The sequence below is a fragment of the Ctenopharyngodon idella genome, chromosome 10, assembly GCF_019924925.1.
Source record: "Ctenopharyngodon idella isolate HZGC_01 chromosome 10, HZGC01, whole genome shotgun sequence".
In the NCBI taxonomy this organism is placed as follows: Eukaryota; Metazoa; Chordata; class Actinopteri; order Cypriniformes; family Xenocyprididae; genus Ctenopharyngodon; species Ctenopharyngodon idella.
This window is the reverse complement of record NC_067229.1, coordinates 37,636,002-37,662,691: the sequence shown is the minus strand read 5'-3', so window position 1 is coordinate 37,662,691 and position 26,690 is coordinate 37,636,002. Positions and strand designations below refer to the sequence as shown.

Sequence of the window (26,690 nt, the reverse complement as noted above, 5' to 3'; positions counted from 1 at the left end):
CATGTCAGATTTTGCCACTACAGGACTACTAGTACCACTACGTTCTTATTGTGCTGTGTGTGTATGGGGGAAAGTCATGAAAGGTCATGTGACTGAATTAAATTGTGTGTGGGTTGTGCATAAACGTCCTTAGACACAAGGTGTGAAAACATCTTGTTTTATTTACTCAGAGGAAATATTTTTTGCTTAGAGCTGGGGTCAACAACCTTATTTGACATTTTTAATTTCATATCATCACATCAGTACTAAATGTGCCATTTCACCACCAACCTAAAACACCATTTGCAATGTATATATTAGGGGTGTCCCCGACTATGGATTTACATAGTCTAATCAGATTTGAATCAGATTGCCTATAGTCGAATCATATATATGTGTGCGCGGGGTCCACTAGATAGTGCGCACAAACTCTTTCCGCGCTCAAGGCAAAAGGAGTATAGGCTACTTTGAAAGGCTTGCGCGCTCAGCTGTGCACGAGATGGAGTGGGATGTGGAAAATGAAGTAAGGCCTATAACCGGGCCTTAAGACAACTTTTTATTTTCTCTCACACACAGTGAAGAAACAACTTTCTAATAAAGCGACCAAACTGCCTGTCAAGTGATAGCTAGACGAAACTGACAAAGACTTTTTATCTTTTTTAAACTGAAATGAAAGGCAATGTGGATAAACATTCACAGCCACTACAGAACACCACACAAACATAGAAAATGAATAAAAACATTTTGGATTATAAAATATATAGGCCTATATAAATAACTGCAGACATTTAAGGCCACACTGCAGATAGATATGCATTTCACATGTCGGCAAATCAAATTAAATCAGCAAAATTGCTTGTGCGAACTTTAGCGCAACATCGATACACTGAAAAAAAAAAATCAAAAATTAATTTACAGAATTGAATTAGAACAGAATATACCGTTCTAATAAATAAAAAAAATATTAAAAAAATGAAATAGTCATAATCAAGTCACAAGTGCAAAATGCCTAAAGTGCAGGGGAACATACAGACCTATTCAAAACACAAGCCACAAATAGTTAAATTAGATAACCCAGAGTGATCAATAAATAAATTTAAATTATTAAATTATTAAAATAATAAAAGTTTTTTCAACTTTGTCCTTTTAACTGCAGAGACAATATATATTTTTAGAAACGCTAAACTGGAGTGGCAGTCTTTTTAGCTAAACATTCACAGCATCAAATTAGAACCGGCTAAAATGTTTTGAAATCACTTTTCCCCTACCTGATCAAAAAAAAAAATCCAATCTGCCTGTATCTATTTGAGTCTTTTCAAATAGTGCGCTAGTCAGCTAACATCAGTCAGCTCGCCGCACTTTTTTGGATCATGTTTTACCATTTCAAGGTGCATCCAGTTCTACACTTTAGATTTTCTTATCCCAGGCATTGTTAAAGATTTAATCCCTGCCGCCAAGATGCTCCTCTGTCGGTCACGGATCATGGAAAGTGAAACTTAACTCTGTCACAGGGGTGGTTGGATTTATTCACGCACATTAAAAATATTTATTAACAGATTCTTTCTTTTCACATTTTTTATTTATAGCATTATCATAATAGGCTGCATATTAACTTATTGGGAGAAAACCGGTAGGTCTATGTAAAATCAGATATTGAACACCCCCATATCTCCTCTCATAACACCTCTGCGAAGATTCAACTGTGAGATTGGTAGTTGAATCAGGCTCCTCCTATCGAAGCTTCGAATCGTCGACTATTCAGGGTCACCCCTAATATATATATATTTTTTTCTTCATACTTTGAAATTTGAAGAGTATCCGAGGCCCAAGCTGTACAGGCTCCGCACTCTTCTGGGAAGCAGGGTGAGAAGCAGCAGCTCATTTGCATTTAAAGATACATGCATGAAAACAGTTTTTCCTTCCACTCAAAAATGGGGATTAACAACATGGTATCATAAATGATCTGTGGGGTAAACTTCAGAGATACATTCTCGGGACACCTGAGACTTCTATTACATCTTGTAAAAAGGGGCATAATATGTTCCCTTTGAGGGGGACATACGAGACATGAAGTCTTTTCATCGATCGATATAAATTGCACACATCACTCAACAAGGATCCGATTATCATTTGTACTACTCAACTTCTTTCGAAATTATGTAATGTTATAGTTAACTGCTGAATATGGAATTTGATGAGAAATATTGCATTTGAATATCAAGTTAAATTTTCTAACTTTGCGATTTGAATCTCATTCTAGCTGGACCTGAACCATTGAGACTAGAGTCACGCCAAGATCTCGGAGCACAGTTTGGTGAGTGTGGGTGTCAGCCTACACTGATCAGTGAGTCACAAACTCAGCCCCAAACTCAACCGATAACTGCAGTTATTACTACACCTCGCCGAGCTGCATTGACACGGAGCGGAAGCCAATCGCCATACAGGGCAGAGAGGCCTAGGACAAACATGCAAGCTCCTCGACCGAATCCCACCATCAATCATTCTAGATAACTAATAAATGTCACTCTTTGCCGGAGCCCCAGCCTGGCGCCTCCACGCACGCTCGCACATACAAACACATGCATACCACACAGACACAAGCAAACAATCTCGCACAAAAGTCAGCAAACAAACCCACGCATCTCATCTCCTCTGGAGCCCAGATGCTAGTTCTGCCTTCTAGAATACTTTCTAAACTCTTGTGGACAAACTTCTGGCTTCTTCTGATGAGTTTATGAGTCTCCAAAAAAACAAAAATGAAAATCAATGGTGTGATAACCTGTTGCTAACAGAACAAGAACGACAAAGAACGAGAGGTTTTGTCCTCCCACAGACACAGGATGTGCTGCAGGAAATTCACTGGAAATAATATTCACACACTCTGTCAGCTCCAGTTCACTTCCTGCATCAAGGTTACACTTCCATTTCCTCTAGCGTTCGCATTTCTGACCCTTTAATCAACAGCAGGCATGGTTTGTGTGGTTAAAAAGCTTTCTTCATTAACGCAAGGAATAAACGGATGAATAAAACGGCATCCGCGCCCACGAGGTGACTAAGCGCGTGTCATTGAGTCTTTACAGTCAGCATTTCTAAAGAAAGACATTGTCCTCCTCCTCCTCTCCACCCACATGCTGCACCTCACTCTGGCATGGCCTGAGCCATAGACTTATAATTACTAGATGGCTCAACCCCACTCATGTCCGTCTCACCACATCCTAGCAGATGGGCCCCAGACTTCAGGCTCAGATTGGGTTGTTTCTGGGCCACACCGAGCTCTCAGGCCATTTGCGGTCATATTTGCAGGATGGATGGATATTTTGGTAATCTTTCTCAGGTACTCAACAGATAATTAAACGGAGGATTCAAGTACAGGGAGTTGGATTCTGTCAAACTGTTCTACGTACGCCGCAATATAGATATTGTTAGCTGTTGCATTTTTTTAAATGCTGTGATAGAGACAGTCACCAGGAGAATCACACAAAGAAGAAAAAAATGGGGCGATGCTGACATCCAAAAAGATGTTTATTAACAGCAGATGTGCAAAAATGTGCAAATAAATATGGTCAAGAGAAAATAAAACAGGTTATCAATAAAACAGTCTAAAAACTATAACTGCTATGTACAAAAACAGTACAAACTCCCCTCATCAACTATTAAAGGGACAATTCACCAAAAAAATGAAAATTATCCCACGATTTACTGACCCTCAAGCCATCCTAGGTGTATATGTATATATGTCTTCTTTCAGATGAACACAATCGGAAAAAATATCCTTGCTCCTCCAAGCTTTATAATGATTGTGAATGGAGGGCCACATTTTGAAGCAAAAATAATATGCAACCATCCATATTAAAAGTAATCCATACGGCTCCAGTGGGTTAATAAAGGCCTTTTGAAGCGAAGCGATGTGTTTTTGTAAGAAAAATATCCATATTTAAAACTTTATAAATTCAAATAACTAGCTTCCGGCGGACGACCGTACGCATACTACGCAAGTCAACTTGTGCCAAATGAGTAATGGAGCGTACCATTTTTTTTTTAAAGTACCTTTTGCCTAAATAGATAAAATTGCTAAATAGATAAACGAGATGATTAAGAACAAGAGTTAAAACAAATCAATAAATACAATAAGTGAAACCAACACATAAAACCAACGGATAAAACCAACACATACATTTGCACAAGCATTTCCAAAAACAGCTAAAATGAGTGCTTTCTTACAGTTCGCGCTTTCTTTAAGGCCACGCCCACTCAGCTAAAACAGGAAATATAAAGCAGCAAACCCCAAGTAAATAGTATAAAATCAGTAAGAACACAGTAAAAACAATGATGGAAGACAAATTCAAGGTCTCTCCATCACAAATGCACACAAATGAAATTTTTTTTAAGTTAAAAAATAAAATAAAATAGAAAATAATAAAAATTGCAAAACAATTTAAAATAAAAAGATAAAATGTAATAAAAACAAAAAAAAGCTATGCAAAAAACAGCAAAACAAACAAACAAAAAAAAAAAACGGCATACAAAAAACGCAAAAAATAAATGTGTTTTCATGATCAATTATTGCTGTCAATTTCTAGTTCTAGTACTTACACTCATCCCCAATTTCCAACAAAAAAAACTAGGAAAAAGTAGATCAAAAGGGAAATGGTATCATTCTAATGGGAGCATTTTCCCTTACTGCGCAATGATACACCTGGAAGTTGTGGTGTGTAAACCATAACAAGGAATAGCTTAACATACACAAGCACTATAAATTCTTTCTGTGTGTAACATCTGGGAGGAAACTCAGAAAGAAACTTAAGGGCATTACGTATCAGAGCCTGGATGAAGAAGGGGGGACTCCCTGAATTTGTCACACTGAAAGCACGGCTCTGTGAGTATGCAGGAGAGAACGTGTCAATGCAACTGCATTCTGGGTGATCCCCGAGTTTGATCATAGTGTGGGAATGGCTCAGCTTTGAGTAAAACTCTCATGCTGAAGGGAGACTCCGTCATACCTTCCTCCTGTGTCACTCGCTCCATGACTTACTCACAGACGTGAGTAAAACACCCCTTTTTCTCTCTAGCTCAAGCCCCCAACACGATCACTCAACCCCGCGCTTTTATTTCTCATTCTCTTTCGAGGCCCATTTCCTCTACACATGGTGTAAGTTAATAATATTGATAAAAGATGTACTTTATTAATTCCTGAAGGAACTTTCTGTGCTAGAGCAGCAATAATTCTGAACAAACAACCAACACTATATACACAATACACAGCGGCGCTCTACAAAAAGGATTTGTCCTGTTGGCCTGGTCAAAAAAGTTGATTAATATTTGTAATTTGCAATAATAGCTGTACATTAACAGACATAAAATCATTTTGCTGGAAAACTATGGAATATGGTGATTTGCTTATCATATTCAATAGAGATGTGCTAAACCACATCTTTTCCAAATTGATTCAAATGTGATTGTAGGTTTCATTAAAAAAAACAAAACAAAAACTAAAAAGTCTTTTTAACTTGCTCACAACAGGATGGTTAAAAAAAAAACTAGCACCGCACAACACAACAGCATGCTAATAAATTCATCCCCAGTTAAAAAAAAGGAAAAAATTTAAAAGGACAAATCTAGATAAGTCAATCTTAATCAACTTGCTGGATGAGTAGGTAACCATTGTAACCCATTCCTACACACATTCTGATGTATCACAAATCATTCTAGGACTGCTTGATCATGGTAAAAAAAAAAAAAAAAAAAATCATAAATCACAATTATTCTGGTCAGTATTAAGATCATAATTATGTAACATGATTACTCATTGATTTAAATGAACAAATCAAAATTATAACAAATTAGTATTTAATTTATTAATGTCAAATAAACGTAAAATGGAATAATATATGATAAATGGAATAATATTATATATATATATATATATATACACACATATATACATACATACATACATACATATACACACACACACACACACACACACACACACATGAAAATATGAACTATGAAATAGCTAAGTATTACTCTCTCTCATGGAAGGTTGCAGTGATGTAGCCGATCACAGACATGTTGTTGAGCTCTTGAAAGCAGTGATCTCATCATTGCAACTCAATTTCTGCACACTAACGAATGCTGTCATCATAACTAACAGTGCAAACACGATGTAACTAGGAGATTTGTTGAATAAAACAGGAGTTTTGGTGCGAGTCCAGAACTCAGTCACTGATAAACTTGCGCTGTTTGATTGACAGCTCCAGCGCGTGCTGTTTGATTGACAGCTCCACTGATTGTGAAGGGAGCATTCTTTGATTGCTTTCTATAATTTAATCACCGTTTAAATAACAGATTATTTTCATCCTACTAAGAGAAACAACGTGAAGTTGCTTGTTTAGTCACTAGTTTGATTTACCGACACATAGACAAAGAGCATCTGATATATGAATCATTGAATCATGAATCAACTGTATATGAATCATTCCATATCAGATCAGGCATTAGAATGAACACAGTTACTAACATGTTGTTGCATTACTGTCGAGTCCGCATCGTAAAAGTCTGTTTGCAAAGCCTGCCCCGAAACGCAATTGATTTACCAAAAAATCCACAGTGAAATGTACCGAATACAAATAAATAAAGCTCAACTGAGACATTCACATTGTTGAAAATAAATAACCATATTCCTAGCATTAGGATCCTTTGAAAGGTAATGTTATTTTTAGTCCTGTATTGCTCTTCTCTCTTGAGTCTCCAAGTCATCTCACTAACACGCCAGTGGACGGGGCTAACATTGCAATGATGAAGTAGGTGTTGATTTCTTCTGCAGAGGTGGCGTTTCACCTATCTATGATAGGCACATTCCAGAATTAGTCGTTCGCTGGGCCTGGTGTCAATAAAAGCTTTTATTGGACTAACAAGTAAGTTTGTTCTTATAGTCTGATGACCTATTATATATCAAAAGCTCAAGGAAAAGTTAATTTCTCAATTCATGACCCATTTAATGCTGGTATTATACAAAAGACAAAATGAGCATCATTGCAAAACAGAATGTGTCACAGTAATGGTTTATCTCAATCTTTTTTTCAGAATTGTCGGAAAACAATTTTTTTTTTAATTGAATCATCCATTCCTAAATCATTCTCACAATTTCGACAAACCTCTTCTATACTAGCCAGTTAGATAGCATAGCCTTGGTGGCATATTTAAATCGCAATTTAAATATTTAAATTAGCAAACTTGCAACAAAAGGGTTCATCTGCAAGTTTGCAAGCTCTAGTTTGTGGGCTCTTTGTGGCAAAAGCATCTGCGCTCTTCTCAGAAAACCAATTCTTCCATTTTTAATAATGTATACTTGCAAATTTATAGCTTTAATCTGCATTATAGTCCCCAAAGCCAAGAAATACATTAAACCTTCTACTGCTGCCAAAGGCTACTCTCGTACCTCTGTGTGTACCGTCTATGTTTTCAAACACTCTTTGAGAGGCAGATGGTTTGCAAAATTTCCTAATAAAGAATATTCCAGATTATTTACAACTTTAGACCATCTGCGTCTGTAGCATGCTGTCAATTACCTCAGTTTGTAAAAACCCAGAACACTGCATCAGGTCCCTTCCTGGTATATCAAGCCAAAGATTCCCTGTGCTAATCGAAAGCATGCTACAGATGGGGTCCATAAACATTAAGTTGTAAATAACCCGGAATATTCCATTAAATTACTGTTTATGCTGCTTTTAGTATCCCAGCAGTCAAACAATGTCAGGTTGTTATTTCATAACCTTGTCTTGTTGTCTTAATCTAATGTGTGTTGGAACAAGCATCTGGTCTACATTGTAATGAAACTACAAGTATGACCTTAAAACCATATGTGACGATACAGACTTTTGCGATAACACATTGCTTCGCTGTCCCATGTGGGTATTATGAGAATATCCTGAAGAAGGTATTTCGACCATCACTTCCAGAACACCACAAAGCCACATTGTTTCAGTTCCTGTAATATTGGGGTATTATAAAAGCTGTATCTCTTCAACAAAACAGAAACATTTCTTCAATTCACCACTGGCTCTGAGCTTTGGCGGTCTCATCAAATATCTACCCAAACTGACAGTGTTTTTTTTTTTTTGCAAGTGACTTGAAATGCCATTTCTGAATCAGCAGAACAAGTTACAGTTAGTTCAGTGACAAACAGGAAAAAGAGATCTGAGATTAGGTATATGATGATCAGCTTTCTGAAACCTAGCTAAAAACCTAACAACAAAGTCAAGCTAACCACCATCAGGAAGCAAAATGACATCATAGCCACGTGAAGGACACTGCTTCACGGTCACTTCCTGTTTGAGTAGCCTATAGTGATAAGACTGACACACACGCGCGCGCACGCACGCGCACACACACGCGCGTGCGCACACACACACACAATCTAGATATTGACCACACTTACTGGCAGGAAACTGATTGGTGCTGAGGTAAGTTGTGAAATAATCAATTCACATTTTTCAGCTTCACAACCATTTATTAACTAGTTCACTGATCCTCAGTTCTCATTCTCAACCTTTGACTAGTGGGTAGATTTATATTGTAGAGTCCAAACAAATGTGGTAAACAAAGAGAACAATATCTATGGCCCGGCAACATCCTGTTTCCTGGTGCAACACTAAGAGTGGAGCAGATTGAGTGGTGATTACTTTAGGAAGCTACAGCGGGTACGGCTGTCAGATCGGCCATGAGAAGCAGAAACTTATCGCAACAGCTGGACAGATTTCCCATGCTCTTGTGCGTAGATATCAACTGCTCTGAGAAGCATGAGACATCATACACTCCACACCAGATGGAGCTTATCGAAAAGTCTCCATGTTTCTTGGTACATATCTAATTTTAACCCATTCTTAAACTGATTTTTATGTTTGAGCAGCACAATATATAATTCAAGAATGCATGAAATCAAAAGTCCATGCGTGCCGTGTTAGCTTTTACATACTCTTAAACTTCTACAAAATAAACCTTTAGCAGATATATATTTTCGGTCTCTCTTTTCTGGAAAAACAGAACAAAAATATTAATGACTCATCCTGCACTGCATAGATTTTTGTCTTATCAAATACTCTTAGAATGAGAATGTTCCTCCCACGATGTAACCTGCCATAACTGTACCAAATCAGGATTTTGCTGCATTGTGACATAAAATAAAATGCAAGAAGTTATAAAATAAACAAAATATATAAAATAAAAAATTTAAAAAGATCTAAAATAAATTTAAATAAATAAAAAAATAAATAAATATAAATATTAAAATAAAAATAAAAATAACAAAATAACATAAAATAATGCCAAAAGTTTGTTTTAACTAGTGAAAACCTGCCTCAAATAGGATAAGAATGCAATATAGACACGGTTGGGTGGTGCAGGTTGTTAGGTCTGGTCTGGTTCTTAGAACTTAGAGAACCTGTGCATATGAAAGAGTGATGAGTTTCTTTCTCCACATCTCTCGTTTCACAAATCTGTTCATGGGCTCAAAGAGGATGCTGCTTCCGGGACGGAGCAAATCAATACTGGTTTCAGTTGAGGAAGGTTGTAGGAGGATATATCCTGACTTATCAGTGTAAGTGCAGGTCTGAACCTTTAGAGAAAACACACACACACACACACACACACACACACACTCACAGAACGGGCATGTCCAAGCACTTAGCCGTGATGTTTTAAATAAAGAAAAGTCAGAGATATCCAAGAGTTTCATTAATCTAATTAAAAAAGAGATGCTTAAATGTTGTTAATGAACTAATGAGGTAGCCTTTCTGTTGTTATCTTAAGACATGTCACTTAAGACATATCACTAAAAAAAACAGTTAATAAATAAAACTTCTAAAGAAAATATATATGCACGTTTGCTAGGTGGATGCTTACTGGTTTACAGAATTCTGAATTGCAAAGGATTTAACTGGACATCATGAAATCATGTTTAAGAGCAATGGATTGATAACTGACAAGGCCGCACACTTCAGAATTGTCTCTCACACCCAGCAATGATTGACACATCTCTTGGTTTGAGTGACAGACAGGAAGCAACCAATCCCAGAGGGACTAATCCAGTCTGACAGTTTAAACAGGCTTTCACACTGAGGTAGCGAGTCAGTCACAGTGCTGTGGGCAGTTTCAGGCCACGTTAAGCTGTGTTAAGTATACCGGAGGATTCTGATCAGAGAAAGAAAAAGAAGAAGCCGTCGTCAACTCAGAGTTTCCATCCATGCACCTTAACAGCACAATGCACAGCCTGACTGAAACGTTTATGTGGTCTCTCTGATGAGGTCACCACATTTACGGCGGGAAAAGACAAAAGCTATTCAGATCTCTGGCAGGTGTTCTTCTGTGGCTGCTTTAAAAATACAAGCCTGTGGTTTTTTCGTTGCACATACAGAGTTTCATTGACATCAACTGGATGTATGGTGACAGATATCAAAGGTCATATACAGGGAGACATTTTTTTATGTTTTTGGAAGAAGTCTCATGCGTCCCAAGGCTGCTTTTTTTTTTTTTGTTTAGAAAAGTAATATTGTGAAATATTATTACAATTTAAAGTAACTGTTTTCTATTTGAACATTTTAAAATGTAATTTATTCCTTTGATGGTAAAGCTGAATTTTCAGCATCATTACTCCAGTCTTCGGTGTCACATGATTATTTAGAAATTATTCAAATTTCTGGACATTGAATGTGGTATTCTTATTATTATTATTATCAATGTTGAAAACACTTCATATTTTTGTGGAAACCGTGATACATTGTTTTTTAATACCATTTTCAATAAATAAATAAAAAAATACTAAAAACAAAACAAAACAAAAAAATAATAATTTTAAAGGGGTCATGAACTGCATTGTTTCATTGTTTTATAATGTTTCCTAAGGTGCACTTATAATGTTAGTATGCTTTTTACTTAAAAAATTGTCATAATTTAGAAATAAAAGGCATTTTTCCTACCCTGATTTTAGCCCTCTTATTTGAACACTCTGTTTTAAGGGGCGTGTCTGCTGTGAGACTTCAGTGTAAACACCCACTGCTGTGATTGGCTAACATCTTTGCAATACGAAATAGCTAAGTATTACTCTCTCAAAAACTTTTAGTACGTTTTTACTATTACAGCTCTCAAGGTTAACTAATCGTGAAAAGTGTGGATTATAGCATTACACTTACATCTATGGCATTTTGTTTAGATCGTGGCATGAAAGGTTGCAGTGCACAGTAGCCGATCACAGACATGTTGTTGAGCTCTTGAAAGCAGTGATCTCGGCATTGCAACTCAATTTCTGCACACTAACGAATGCTGTCATCACAACTAACAGTGCAAACGTGATGTAACTAAGAGATTCGTTGAATAAAACAGGAGTTTTGGCGCGAGTACAGAACTCAGTCACTAATAAACATGTACTGTTTGATTGACAGATTCAGCACACGCTGTTTGATTGACAGCTCCAGGGATTGTAAAGGGAGCGTTCTTTGATCGCTTTCTATATATAATTTAATCACCGTTTAAATAACAGATTATTTTCATCCTAGTAAGAGAAACAACGTGAAGTTCGCTGTTTAGTCACTGGTTTGATTTACTGGCACATAGACAAAGAACATCTGACTGTATATGAATCATTCCATATCAGATCAAGCATTAGAATAAACACAGTTACTTACATGTTGTTGCATTACTGTCGAGTCCATATCATAAAAGTCTGTTTGCAAAGCCTGTGCCGAAATGCAGTTGATTTACCAAAGAATCCACAGTGAAATGTACTGAATACAAATAAATAAAGCTCAACTGAGACACTCATTTTGTTGAAAATAAATAACCATATTCCTAGCATTAGGATCCTTTGAAAGGTAATGTTATTTGTAGTCCTGTATCGCTATTCTCTCCTCATCTCACTAACACGCCAGTGGGCAGGGCTAACGTTGCAATGATGAAGCAGGCGTTGATTTCTTGTGTGGAGGCAGGGTTTCACCTATCTATGTCATAGATAGGCACATTCCAGGATCAGTCGTTCGCTGGGCCTGGTGTCAATAAAAGCTTTTATTGGACTAACAAGGAAATTTTCAGTTCTGAAACTTACAGGATATTCTTATAGTACGATGACCTCTTATATATCAAAAGCTCAAGGAAAAGGAGATAAAAAATTATTTATGTTTTTAAATATTAACTTTAAGAGAGTGTTATAGGTGATGGCAAAGGCAATCGAAGAGTAAAACTAACAGATAACAGATAAATGGCCAATAACAATAAAATTTATCAGGATTCTTTAATGAACAGAAAGTTTAAAAGACAGCACTTATTTGAAATAGAAATCTTTTGTAACATTATGTCACTTAACATTATGTCTTGCTATTGATTTCTTTCAAAAACTCAAGGATTTCTTTGAGGAAAACATGTTGTTGGTATAAGGATATATTCCATATGTATTTAGCATGTTTAAGTACTCTGGCTCTGAGCTGTTTGTTCACAGTTTGCCTCCAGAGATTTCATTCACAACAGCAGTGGATGGTGACTGGGCTCAGATGGCCTGCTGCCGTGTGTGTGTGTGTGTGTGTGTGTGTGTGTGTGTGTGTGTGTGTGTGTGTGTGTGTGTGTGTGTGTGTGTGTGTGTGTGTGTGTGTGTGTGTGTGTGTGTGTGTGTCAGAGTACATGAGGAGGAAAAAGAGGAGGAGTCAAACACATCACAATAAATCAAGCACGTCAGCCAGACTCCCAGAAGACCAGCACCACATAGACACAAAGACACAACACAGTCCCAAATGGACACCCGTGAAACCTCACTAGACAAATACTCATTCCCTCTCCAGACTGGACACACATGCCCGAATCCCCAAGCACTTTGCGGGAAACAAGGCAGGTTTCTGTTCTTGAAAGCACACATCTGCCGTGATGGACCTAACCCAGAGCTCAAACGGGACATTACTAGATGTAGAGCAAACATGGAAACAAAAGGCCTGTTCTCTCATCTTCCGCTCCTCTCTTGCTCTACAAGACACCTAACCACACGAGACACAGCTGTCGAGACTAGTATTGATTTGCTGTTGGGTTGATTTGAATTCATCCTGAAGTTCCACCTGCTGCCCGCACCATCCGCTACAGAAAAAAAAAAAAACTGTGCTAACACGCACTTGCAGTCATTTAGTAGACAAGAAGCTGTCACAAATGGGTCTCTGGTTTCAGAGAAACACATTTTCACTGCTGTGGAAAGTGTGACACTCTCCCACTCAGTTCACGAGCACGACAGCACCCGTGACACCTGAGACATAACTTAAAGACGGAGAGGTAAAGATGGAGAAAACAATGGAGATATTAGAGAGTGAGAAGAGGCGAGCAGATGTTCTGACATTTAAAACCACCAGCAGAGATACAAATGAAACCACAAAAGCTGATAATTCATTAGATGTTCATTTGAAGAGGCGTCCCGTCTGTAAGCTTTTCCAGATGAGATCAGCAAAGGTTGAACCTTTAATTTTGTTATTTTTTTATTATTTTTGGGGGCTGGGGTACAAGGGGACATTAACGTAGACAAAAGGGTGACGTGTGTTTTAAGTTCAGGGAGACGCTATATCTGAAATCAGCTAATTGCATTATAATGAGGCCAGAAATACACAGACAGCGCATTGCAACTGCACATTTATGTTTTAACGTGCACACTTTACGTGGTGGTAACCTCAGTTAACCCTGTTAATAAAGAGAATGACTAATTTCAAATATGACATTTAGGGATGCAATGATATTACATTATGACAGATACAGATAAACTGATAATGATAAATGGCTGACATTCAAATTCTTTACTTTTTTCTAAATAAATTAAAAATAAAACTCTTAAAAAAATAAATAAATAAAAAAAATAATAATAATAGTTGTAAATGCTACAAGGAAATTCAGGCATCACATATTAACATTTAACAATGTTATTAAATTGTTTTTTAAAAGAAAAAACAACTAACTTTAAAGGGTTAAATGAAATTGAAATTTCTGTCAATTACTCACCCACATGTTGTTCCACACCAGTAAGACCTTCGTTCATCTTCGGAACACAAATTAAGATATTTTTGATGAAATCTGAAAGGTTTCTGATCCCCAAGAGAAAGCAACATATTTACCACATTCAAGGTCTGGAAAAGTAATAAAGACATCGTTAAAATAGTCCATGTGACTAAAGTGATTGAACCTTAATGTTATGAAGCGACGGAGAATACTCTTTGTGGGCAAAAACAAAACAAAAATAACGACTTCATTCAACAATTTCTTCTCTTCTCTGTCCGTTTCCTACGTTGTATAGACAGTGCAGTGCTTCCAGGTTCTACGTCAGAATGCCGACTCATTGATTTTGCGCACAAAAAGTATTCTCGACGCTTCATAACATTGAGGTTGAACCACTGTAATCACGTGGACTCTTAACGATGTCTTTACTACTTTTCTGGACATTGAATGTGGTAATTAATTACATCGCTTTCTCTTGGGAATCAGAAACCTCTCGGAGGTCATCAAAAATATCTTAATTTGTGTTCCACAGATGAACGAAGATCTTAAGTTTGTGGAACGACATGAGGGTGAGTAATTAATGACAGAATTTTCATTTTTGGGTGAACTAACCCTTTAAGTGAGTGTTGATGACGGCAAAGGTAATCATAATTTAAAACTAACAGAGAACAGAAATGGCCAGTAACCATAAAATGGCCGATATTATAGTTTTTTTCTAAATAAATTGAAAAAATATTAATAGTTTTGACGCTTGAATTATGAATTGAATTCTAACATCTTGAAATGCAACAACATTGCTTGCATTTGCGTACTTGCGTATCATATGCATTCTGATCTAAATGTGTTTGTGTTGGATAATTGTGGAAGGGAAACAGAAGAACAGGATGTTGTGGGGCACTTCCTCCTTGAGTTTTCCACCAGATGACTGAAGAGAGGAATAAATTGTGCAGTGCATCAGAATCCGAGTGAGCAAATATCATAACAGAAATCTGCTCTCAATGCTGCTGATATGCAGCATAAAGATTGGGTTGCACAGGGTGTCTGGCCTTGTAAGAGAGTGTGTATTTGTGTGTCTGCCCTTCCTTTAGAGGTCATATATACCAGCGTCTTTCTTCCTTTAAGATCCGGACAAGTCTTGGGATCTTGAGAATTCCCATCCAGTTAAAATGTAGAGAACAGAGACAGAATTTATTCAGCACTTCTCGGAAGTAAAGTTTTTGCCAATTAAGGCCAATTCAAAGCAGCATACAGTGGTATCTCCTAGATCTGAGGCTCGGAATCGGTCCGTGACTTCCTCATTAATGAAGCTTTTTCCATCATTAGCCGGGCACCAGATGAACCTCATCATCACACTGCAGAGCAGACGGCGCAGTAACCGAGGCGTGGTGGGGTGGGGGAGTTCAGATATGTGGCTTGCCATCTGATTGGTGGTAAACTGAGGACTGCTAATTGCGCTTTTACCCAAATGCAGACCTCCGCTCATTAATCAAAGCACCGGGCCTACATTTGACAAGGCAGTTTAAGAGAAATAAACACAAACATGATCACAATAACACCACAGGAGGACTTAATTGACCCTCTGATGCAGGACAAACATGTTAAACAATGGGATGATGAAGGAAAAAGAGCGGGAAAACATGAAAGAGTGACCGGAGAGCGGGGAGACCCCTAATTGAGTAGAACATCTGGCTCTGTTCCACTGTTATTTGGCTGTTTGAACTTCATTGTGCCTGTGTGTGATGGATGCAGCTGGAGAAGACTGAGATTGGGGGATGTAGAGGGGCGAGGGGCCCATTTGGTCTGCAGACTCTGACATGAGGGGAAGATATATTTTCCTTTCATTCTCTGTGGGAGGGCATTAACTTACTCTGTAAATAACTCCAATTAACTCCAGTCAAGGGGTGACATGCCCTGCTGCAGTCCATCATGTACCATGTGCCCAGGTCTGGCAGGTATTGGACATCACTGCAGTCAGTGATTACTTGTTTATTTAAGCAGTAAGGTATGAAGCTGTGCTGTTAAAACTAGGGGGCACAGATATTAAAATTCTGGGAATTTTTTTTACGTTACGGTCGATAACCAATAAATGGCCAGTATTAAAATTCTATATGTTTTTGTCTAAATATATTACAAATAAAACATTTTTTTTTTTTTTTTTTTTTAAATCAATAATTTTAAATGCTACAAGTGAATTTAGCCATCACAACATTGAAATATACAGTACGAACAATACATATTCATTTTGAGAATAAATTTAACAATGTTATTACAATTTTAGTCATTTTAAAGATTAAGTGAGCGTTAGATAACAGTAAAGGTAATCTACATATAAAAACAGGGTAAATGAGCATGAAAAATGAAATATGGAATAATGATACACTACTATTCAAAAGTCTGGGTCAGTAAGATTTGTTTTTAAAGAAATTAATACTTTTTTTTGTTTAGCAAGGACACAGTAAAATAATCAAAACTGAACATAAAGATATTCCCAAATATACAAAATATTTACATTTTTTATATTTACAAATGTTTCTTGAGCACCAAATCTGTTTTCTGAAGGACCATGTGACAATGAAGACTGGAGTAGCAACTGCTGAAAGATCAGCTTTGCCATTACAGGAAAAAAATTCTGAATTTTTAATTGTAATAGTTTCATAATATTACTGTTTTTACTTTATTTTTACTGTTTTACTGTGATCAATTAAATGCAGCCTTGGTGAGCATTTCCTCTTTCAAAAACATAAAAAAAAAAAAAAAAAATCTTACTGAGCCCAAACTTTTCAATGTTAGTGTAAATAAAAAAATAAAAAAAGTAATATCAACCAATATAGTGCCAAAATATTGTGCATCCATAATTAAAACGTTTCTTCATTAATCAAATTCATTCAAATTGGTAAACAACAAAATAGTATTGTCCAATCAGCTTCCAGGAATGGAACTGTCTGTTTTACAATGACCAACAACTCCATAAAACCAAAATACAACTCACAGCGAGCGCCTGAAACATAATGCAATTATTATTATCATTTGAATGAAAGAAATAATCTGCTGCATGCTGAAATGTCTTTTGGAGCAGAATCTATTGGAGAATGGGCAATTGTCCTCATCTACCAATCAAGCTAATCTATAATTAGTTCCTCCTCGGGAAGAAAACACTGAACATTAACTCCAGCTTGCGTAGTAAAAATAACCGAGTTAACATTTTAAGAGATGCTCTTTGCAGTGTGCTTACTCAAGGTCAAAGGAAGCAAGACAGGCCATCTCTAAGTTCCCCTAACTAGCAGTTTCAAATCCACAGCTCCGTTTCCATCAAGGTCTGCACTTTCACTTCAGCTTTTCATCAGACGACGTCTTGAAATAAAGCTACATCAGTGACCTTTTCTGTCAAATCTGCTGCTGCATTAGCAATAACGTTCAGTCTATTTCAGTATAGCGTTCAGTCCAAGTATCATCCCGTGACGTTCCTGCTGCCTCCTGTAGTGAAACATGTTGATCCATTTCTGTTTACTCACAGCAGATGGTAATGGGCTCTAAAAGAAGGCAGTTTCAACAACCAGATCATTGTGTTTGTCCATGGCGAGCATTCTGGAACATCTGCATGGAGAACACAGTAGCTAGAGTGGTTGTGGTCAGACACGAATTAAGGATGGTTGGGCGGTAAACATCCTGTGCTTTAAGGAAATAAAAACATTCCAAACAGCTCATAATGGTGCTAACGCCTACACAAGTTTACAGGTGCGAGAGAGAGGTGTAAGCTGGGAAGAAAGATCACTTTTTGCACATTTGCGGAAAACAAAAACCTCACCGAATGTTCCATAGCTGTTAAGCGGTTTTAAACCGAACAAGTTGAGTAAGGAGATTTAAACAGATGACTGCCACTCATGAGCTAGTGCAGTATATTACCTTTCTCAGAAGGGAATTAGCTCTCTCGAAGAGCTCTCAGAGCTTAAAAAAACTCTCTGTGCTGTTTCGTTTTTTGACATGATGGGGCTGGAAGAGGAAGAGTAGCACACAATTAAGGATGAGGGTAAATATGCTAGGGCTGGGTACTACTGACACAAATTTCACAATTCGATTACATTTCGATTCGATATTGATTGATTTGTATCAGGTACAGTACTATCAAGGCCTAAACCTGCAGAAATTAGAACTAAATAAATAAATAAAATATATAGATAAATAATTAAATGTAATAATAGGAAAATAAATCAAGTAATAAATAACTTCAGAAAACATAACTCATGTTTTATTAAATTTAATCCTGAATTTATTTTTCTACGACTTTTTTTCTTCATTCATTATTTATTAAATGTATTTTTCATTCTTTTTAACTTTTATTTATGCATTCATTTATTTTTAGATTTATTCAGACATGTACATTGCTTAAATTTATTAGACCACCTGTCATAATAAAGAGATCATAATCAGTCTTAATCAATCAGATCATAATCAATCAGAATAATGTCAAGACACTGCAGATGCAGACCTGTGAAAGGATTCTTGATATCTTGAACACTGTTGTCATGGCAACACATTAAACTTTAATATTCTTTATGGGGAGTTTTAAGGCACTTGGCATGCTTCAAATTTCATGAAACTCAAAACACAAATCAGAGTTGCCAGCCAGAAGACTGTGCAAAACCTTAGAAATGGGTGTGCAGGAAGGTCTCTATAACACCACCTTTTGTCTAAAGTTGAGGGTTAGTTTTATAAACACAAATATTTTAAGAATCTGTCAAAAACTTGTTTAAAGGTGCCATAGAATGGCCATTTCACGAGATGTAATATAAGTCTAAGGTGTCCCCAGAATGTGTCTGAAGTTTCAGCTCAAAATACCCCATAGATTTTTTATTATACCATGTTTTAACTGCCTATTTTGGGGTGGGAGGAAAAATGCGCTCATTTGGTGTGTATACACCTTTAAACGCTTGTGCTCCCCGCCCCCAAGCTCGCAACGCCATTAAACATTGCATAAATAATACAGAAGTTAACACAGCAAATATAACTCTTAAAATGGATCTTTACAAACTGTTAGTGAAGCAGCATATCAGATCACGAAAGTATGGCATGTATTTTGTGGATGTTTGCTAAAATTAGATTCTGAATGAGTTTGATAGCGTGCTGCATGGCTAACGGGGCTAAAGCTACACACTGTTGGAGAAACTCAATAAGAATGAAGATGCGTTTATGAATTATACAGACTGCAAGCATTTTTGGGTTAAAAATGAAAATAACGACATAGCTCTGGTCTCCGTGAATACAGTAAAAAACAATTGGTAACTTTAACCACATTTAACAGTACATTAGCAACATACTAACGAAACATTTAGAAAGACAATTTACAAATATCACTAAATATACCATGGATCATGAACCGTCATTATCGATCCATCTGCCATTTTCACTATTGCCCGTGCTTGCTTGCTTTACAATACCTGCTGAACTTCTGATGATTTGCCTGTGCAGCTCCAAGACGTTAATACTGCCTTGCCTTGAACATGGGCTGGTATATGCAAATTTTGGGGGTGTAAATAATAATGATCCCGACTGTTACGTAACAGTCGGTGTTATGTTGGGATTCGCCCTTTTTCCCGTGGTGTTTTTCACGCACGAGATTTACATATAAAGGAGGAAACAATGGTGTTTGAGGCTCACAGCATGTCATTTCCATGTATAGAACTCTTAATATTCAACTATGCCAAGGTAAATACAGTTTATCATTCTATGGCACCTTTAAAACGAAGTTTTATTGTCATTTATTAGGTAAACAACAAACTGAAACAACTAAATAGTCTTTATTCACACATAATGACCAAAAAAAAAAAAATAATAATTATATATATATATATATATATATATATATATATATATATATTTTTTTTTTTTTTTTTTTTTTTTTTAATATTTTGTATGGCCTCCTTTGGCCTTGATAACAGCTTGCTGGCATTGTTTTTATGTACTTTTCCACAGTCTCTGTTGTTATTGACTTCCAAATAGTTTCTAGTTGTTCCCAAAAACATTTGTGCGATCTATCTTTGAATCCAATAAATCCCAACAATTATATTTTAGCATTAGAAACACTACTGTGACTAAAGAGCTTACACATACTTGTGTGGATTAACCATTACAGAAACATAAAAAATGATTTTGGTAAAAAAATAGTTTAGGGCAGCTGTGGCACAAACCTTACAATGGGTGGTGGTTTAAGAAATTTAAGCACCGTCTCTATTTTACATATTTATTTATACATTTATTTATTTATACTTTTCTGTGTGCAACATGGAAATGAGGGAGGTGGTCCTTGCGTTGCTCCAGTGCATCACTGGTTGAGAGCTCACATATAAATGTGTCAGAGTGTTCAAAATGGTATTTGCTGTTTGAACTTCATAATATAGTTTACAGAATTTTAAAGCTGAGAATGTTTCATAGACTAAAAGATCGATTCTTGGGATTTAAGAATCGATATCGGTTCATCAAAATGAAAATCGATTAAAATTGAGAAATCTATACTTTTTAAACCAAGCCCTAAAACACACAATGCGATTTCACAGTCAGTGCAAATGCAAAACAGCTCCCTGGACGGTCCCCACTCTCTGTGGCCTGCTTAAAGGCCAAACCTCAGATATTTTCTTTTGCAAGTTTGAGAACGCTACATCTGAAGTCTCTATCTCTGTTGACAGCAGTCTCTCACACCTCAAAGCCACAGGAACATTAAAACATCTGCCGATCTTCTCATGATGCACAATGGCTGAAAAGCAAGCACGTCAATGAGGCAAGTCTGAGGATTCAGCGAAGTTCCACGTCTACTGCATGGCTCTACGCTTCTCTCCACAATGCCATCCATCTCTGTCACCGAAAAGACACTGAGGAGATAAAAGCATGAGAGATCCAACACTGCAAGGTTTAAGACTGCCACCTCAGCCCCACATACAGTGAAGCTTGCCAATGTCCTCTAGATTCAATACATCCGGCCCATTCATCTCTGTTCCAGACCACCGTTTTGTCCGCCCTCTTAATGTCAATACTAATAGATAGTAATGCATTTAGATCTTTCCAGTAAGAGGAGAAACTCAGAACCTCAGCAATCTTCTGATAATTATCAAGCAGGGTTGACATTGCTAGAGTACAGCACACAATCTGAAGAAGGGTGTCTGTTTCGTCACCCTGCCTATATTTTATAATAGCTAGAAAATTGTGCAGTTAATGAAACAAAGAAAGACCTGGTTCCTTTTTCCCATTGTTCCATCAGTGGCTTTATGGCTGTTATTTTTTTTTTTTTTTTTTTTGTTGCTGTTGCTGTTGCTGTTGCTTGCCCACAGCTGTCGCAACAATGTAAACACAAAAAAATAGTAACACAGACGTGGTCAACAATGAGATTAAAAAAAAAAAAAAAAAAAGATAGCTTTAAAAAAAGCAAGGCATATAAACAAAACAGACATTATTTTGGTAGGAATTAAAAGACATCAAATGCTTTAAAACTAAAAAAAAGTTTTTAAAAGTGTGTAAGAAGTTAAAAAAAGTTTTTAGTGCATTTGTAGACTTCTAAAACTGGTGTAAAAATCACAAACAGGCATTTTAAGTTGTTTAGGGACCATTCAGTCTTTCACAGACTGTCTAACGTTGCATGGCAGAGATGATATTTATGGCAGGAGGGTGCTGGGGGAGAAAGACAGAAAAAGAGAGTCCCATTGTTGGTCTCAGGAGCTCCAGTATAATTACTGTAGCACATGCGGGGCCTCCACGAAGATGCCTGGCTGCAGGCCGGGGACCAGCTCTCTGTACTGATGTCTCCCCGCAGCCCCACTGCACTATGAATGAACTCGCTTTTCCACATGCCTCTTTCTCCTGTTCCCTCCTCTCTTACTGTCTCTTCTATCCTTTCTGCACATCTCATTCAGGGGGGCTTAATAATAAGGAATGTTTCTGCTGGCCTAAGTGAGACTTTCACTTGCCCTGCCAACATTTTCACTGGTCCTACTACAAAGATAAATTAATTAACATGATAAAACACACACACACACACACACACACACACACACACACACACACACACACACACACACAATATGTTGGGTTTCCATGATTATGGAGACTTTCCAAAAACATTTTTTTATATATATATATATATATATATATATATATACACAAACTGTATATTCTGTCCCCAAACAGTAACCCTACCCCTAAACCTACTCATCAAAACTTTATGCATTTTTTCATTTAAAAAAGAAAAAAAAAGAAAAAAAAAAAAAAGAAAAATCACTTAGTATGATTTATAAGCCATTTTCCTCATTTTCCCCAAAAAAATGTCCCCACAAGGACAAGGATTTCAGATATTGCCATCGTTGTGGTGACATTTTGTCCCGATAACATAGGGTATACCTGAAACACACACATTTATATTTATATTTATATTTATATTTAATTATTTATTTATATATTTATATTCAATAAAAAAAAACTCTACATCATATCATCATATATATCATGTTACAATAACTGACTGTATTTTAATATATTGTTTTGCACTAAATTCTATATTGCATTGCATTAATAATAACAACATTAAACAAAGTCACTATATATTATCATATATATAATTTACAAGTATATTAGTAAGTATATCAGTAAATTATATATATATATATATATATATATATATATGTCAAACCAAAAATTATTCAGATATTTTTACTAGTGGGTGCAGGACACTATATTTCATTTATGTAAGTGAGGATAGCAAAATAAAGTAAACTGTGGCATATTATACCCAAAAATTATATATATATATATCACGTTACAATAACTGACTGTGATAGCAATAATAACAACATTAAACAAAGTCAGTATATATTATATCATTTAGATGTATACTAGTAAATTTTATATGTATGTATGTATATGTGTATATGTGTATATATGTATATGTGTATATATGTGTATATATATGTGTGTGTGTGTGTGTGTGTGTGTGTGTGTGTATTTACATTTAAATAAATATTATATACATATACATTTATATTTAGTGCAAAACAATATTAATATAAAAATAAATATTCCGTTATAACTAAAATTTTCAAGACCGATTCTAGCGACAAAACCTCATCTATGTGAGTCAGCTACAAAACGTTCCTGTGGCGACATATTTAAATTAACAGAATTTTTTATGTTCACAGAAAACCAAATGTTTCAGTTTGCAAGCCACAAAAACACATATACATGATCATCAAGCACAAGATACAGTGACAACGCAGAACTGGCCTGATAGGACTACTGACACATCCATCAACTAGCACTGCGCCATAAAACCATTCTCATTGTTGAGCCCTGCACTCATCTCAATTTCTTTTCCTTCCTCTCTGCAATCTCCAAAAAGGACACATTACTATCCCCCCTTTGTGTGGGACAGGGAGCCAAATGCTGGAAGGCAGAGTAGAGGATCTGTCCCTTGAGATTTAAGACAGAGTGACACAGCAGACGTGGAGGGGCTGACAGCCGATATCCCTGCTCCTGTCCGGAGTGAGTGTCACAGCTTCTGGATACAACAACGTGTCAGGACAGCCTGTCAGTTGGCGTCCGCAGGCTAAAAAACGCTGCTTTACCTCTCCATCAACCCTAAAAATTTCATTTCAATCATCTCACCCCTGCAGAATCTGGTGAGACTGGGATCGAAAGCATTACTAAAATTAAACTCTTCTGCCAAAACCCAAGCCAGAGTTGCCAATCAAAAGCACTGGGATATAAACCAACAGCTGAAACACTATTATTTGCTGGCATTATCAAACGCCTTATGATACGTTTTCAAACTGTGCAGTATTTACCCAAATAGTCAGTGGCCTAAATGCAGTTTAATTGATGTGAGGCTACGCTCTGAACCAGATGCTGGGAATGTTACGCTTGGCTGTCAGTAAAACAGAATGCTAAGATTTTCCTCTTTAGTCAAGGCCCGTGTTTCATGTCTGAAACGCACAGGCTGACCCAGAGCTCTAATGGCCCCCGGGGAGAGTATTCTGCATGTGTCAGCTTATGCCCGAGACACACTTGCTCTGTTAATAATCTCTCTCACTTTGTTCTCGCCCTGCGCAGAGTCTGCTCGGCCCACCAAGGGTTTAGATCCAGAGGGGGTCAGTCTCTTTCATTAGGGCTGCTGCTCTTGATCAGAGCTGGATTTCCACGATAATTAGCCTTGACTCAAGTTGACATGAAACACCAGAGGAAACTCAATGAACAGACCAGTCATGTGACCTGACCTCTCCTATGTCTATGTCCATCCGGCAGGACGTTCAAAGGGCAACAGATCAGTGTCAAAGAGAAAGACCATACGAGTTATGAGACTGACAACCGTGATAACGCTTGAAGATGACCTTAAAAACCATCTGCTGACGTTAAAACAGACATCTCGATACACAATGCACACAGAACAAAAGTGAAATCTCTGCTCAATCCCTTTCATTTCACTTCACAATGGACAAAAACAATCCTTATATACAAAACACTGACCAGATTACGTGTGACCAGACCACAAGCGAAGTAAAAAGCATCCTACCTGTCCTGTGACTGTTCTTCATACATTCTCTCCTTGGCTTCCTTAAAGAGGCGGATTGCTCTTTTGGACTTCTTCATCAGGCTGTCGATGTACACTTTGAAATAGTCATTCTCGCTTAACTGAGTAAGTCTCTGGTTCTCCTCGTATTTGCACAGAATCAGCCTCAGGTGCTGATAAGTGTCAGGTAAAATATCCAGGATGTACGGAGGACTGTTCTTCAGCTGTAGTCTGGGGTTCTGACATAACCTCACCTTAAAAAAAAAAAAAAAAAAAAAAAAACACACACACACAGTCGGCTTAGAAAAATGACTACACACACAGCATTTTTTACTAAACAATTCAGTTTGAATAAAGAAAATTTCAAAAGGTAAGTGGTACCAGGACTGAAAACCTTCAGGTATCAGATTAGTCAAGAGAAATGAAGATTCCTGCACTTCGTAACACAAATCATGATCGTCACATTGTATACAGAACTCTATTTCTGATACATCTCATTAGTAATGAAAGATGGATGGGAAATAAGGTAATGCTTGTATAAATTATATAACATCACAAAGTACTGCATATAAAGTAGCTATAAATACAAAAAAAAATGAATATGTTCATAGATAGATAGATAGATGGATGGATAGATGTGTATTTCAGCTACGAACACACTTCTCGCGCTTGCCGCCACTCGGTAAACATTTTGCTACAATGTATCAAACAAATGCTTCCAAACAAGCGACTTCATGGAAAAGTCTCTCAGCGCGAGAGCAGAGGAAGCACTGTTGCGTCATCGGCAGGAAGACTGTAAACACAGTCAAGACACTTACTACTTTGTCCATGAGTTTCCATGTCTTCTCTACGGTCCGGCGGTCCGCAGCCGCCTGTTTGGGGGGTCCAACAGCGTCCTGGATGGCATCAATAATGCCTAAAATACGGCCTTTCCTATTGTTAGGTGGGCGTCCACTGAGAGCAGTTGCCATTTTCTGCACACTGTAATATACAGAAATGTTGAAGGCAACAAAACACATGTGGGTAGATGTGTGACAGTATAAAAGAACTGTACCAGGACTGAAAACCTTTACTTTAGATCTTTCATAGCCTATCAGACCAGCGATTAGTACAAAAGACTAGTCAAGAGAAAGTAAGACGCTTGCACTTTGTAATCATTTAATACCACTGATATACATTTGTCAACAATACTTTGTATATTGTATAACGTACTATATACAAATACAACTAACTGTTGGTAAATTATGAACGAGATTTGTCTGTCTCACACAAATCATGATCACCGCACATGTAAACAGAACTCTATTTGAAATAAGTAAATTATTTAATCACATTATAAAAGTTAACTTTTTTAAGCGTGCAGTTTGTTTCGGTGAGCTGTGCCCATTTAGCTGGGAATAATTTGGGATGAAACAGTTTAAAATCCACCCTGCAGAAATACAAGATTAGCTACTGTGTTGCACTTTTTAAAGAGCATGTAGCAAAATGCGTTGTAGTAAGAAACACAACTTGATCTCCAAAGACTATGACAACTAATTAGCTAGAGCAGGGATGTTAAATTCACTGTAAATTGCTCTTTTGTATAATCTAAAAACTCCAGACTTACTGCGGCAAAAGGAAAACAGTGTAGCTGCCAATACAGGGAATGTCAGAATTCCTGAGTTGAAGCTTTAGGGAGGTCCCCACAACAAATTACAACAAAAGCAACAAAAACACAACGCCAATCCCAGGAAACTGTTACATCTCTGCCCAGATGTTCAAAATCTAGAAGCGGCTCGTCCGTATCCTCAAACAGAAACCGCTTAAACGCAGTACAATCCCGCTTTTCTCGCTGTCTGATATGGTCGTGACACTGCTCGGTTAAAAAATCAGTACTGGAACAAGAAGCAGCGAAAGCAAAAGGGAGGAGCTGAATGGGCGGAGCTGATGAAGAAATCGCTCTCAAGTGGCCAATCAGAAGGCGCGAACGTTCTCAAAGGTGACGGAGTTCTCCAATCGCCAATTGGAGTTGAGACTTTAAGTGCATACTTAATATTTCCGTAAATGAAGAGGCAATGAAATCGTGCAAAGCGTGTTGTAGGTCGTTCCTATTTTGCAAATTGTATATTCAGTCATCTTCACTTTCTCCGATGGAAACAAGTGTTATGGCAAGCCGTGTTGG

At 37.1% G+C, this 26,690-nt stretch overlaps 1 protein-coding gene across 2 annotated transcripts in view; it reads right to left on the bottom strand.

Annotated features, from left to right (window-relative positions):
- cblb (Cbl proto-oncogene B, E3 ubiquitin protein ligase) overlaps positions 1–26,405 on the bottom strand; it is a 75,803-nt gene extending 49,398 nt beyond the window's left edge. For both annotated transcript variants that reach the window (XM_051909235.1, XM_051909236.1), the window contains exons 1-3: positions 26,136–26,405; positions 25,348–25,510; positions 24,533–24,783 (exon numbers count right to left, since the gene is read on the bottom strand). In XM_051909235.1, the coding sequence (XP_051765195.1) occupies positions 24,533–24,783; positions 25,348–25,500 (404 nt within the window). In that variant the 5' untranslated portion in view covers positions 25,501–25,510; positions 26,136–26,405. The remainder of the gene's footprint in view (positions 1–24,532; positions 24,784–25,347; positions 25,511–26,135) is intronic.
- Positions 26,406–26,690: the final 285 nt, after the last annotated feature.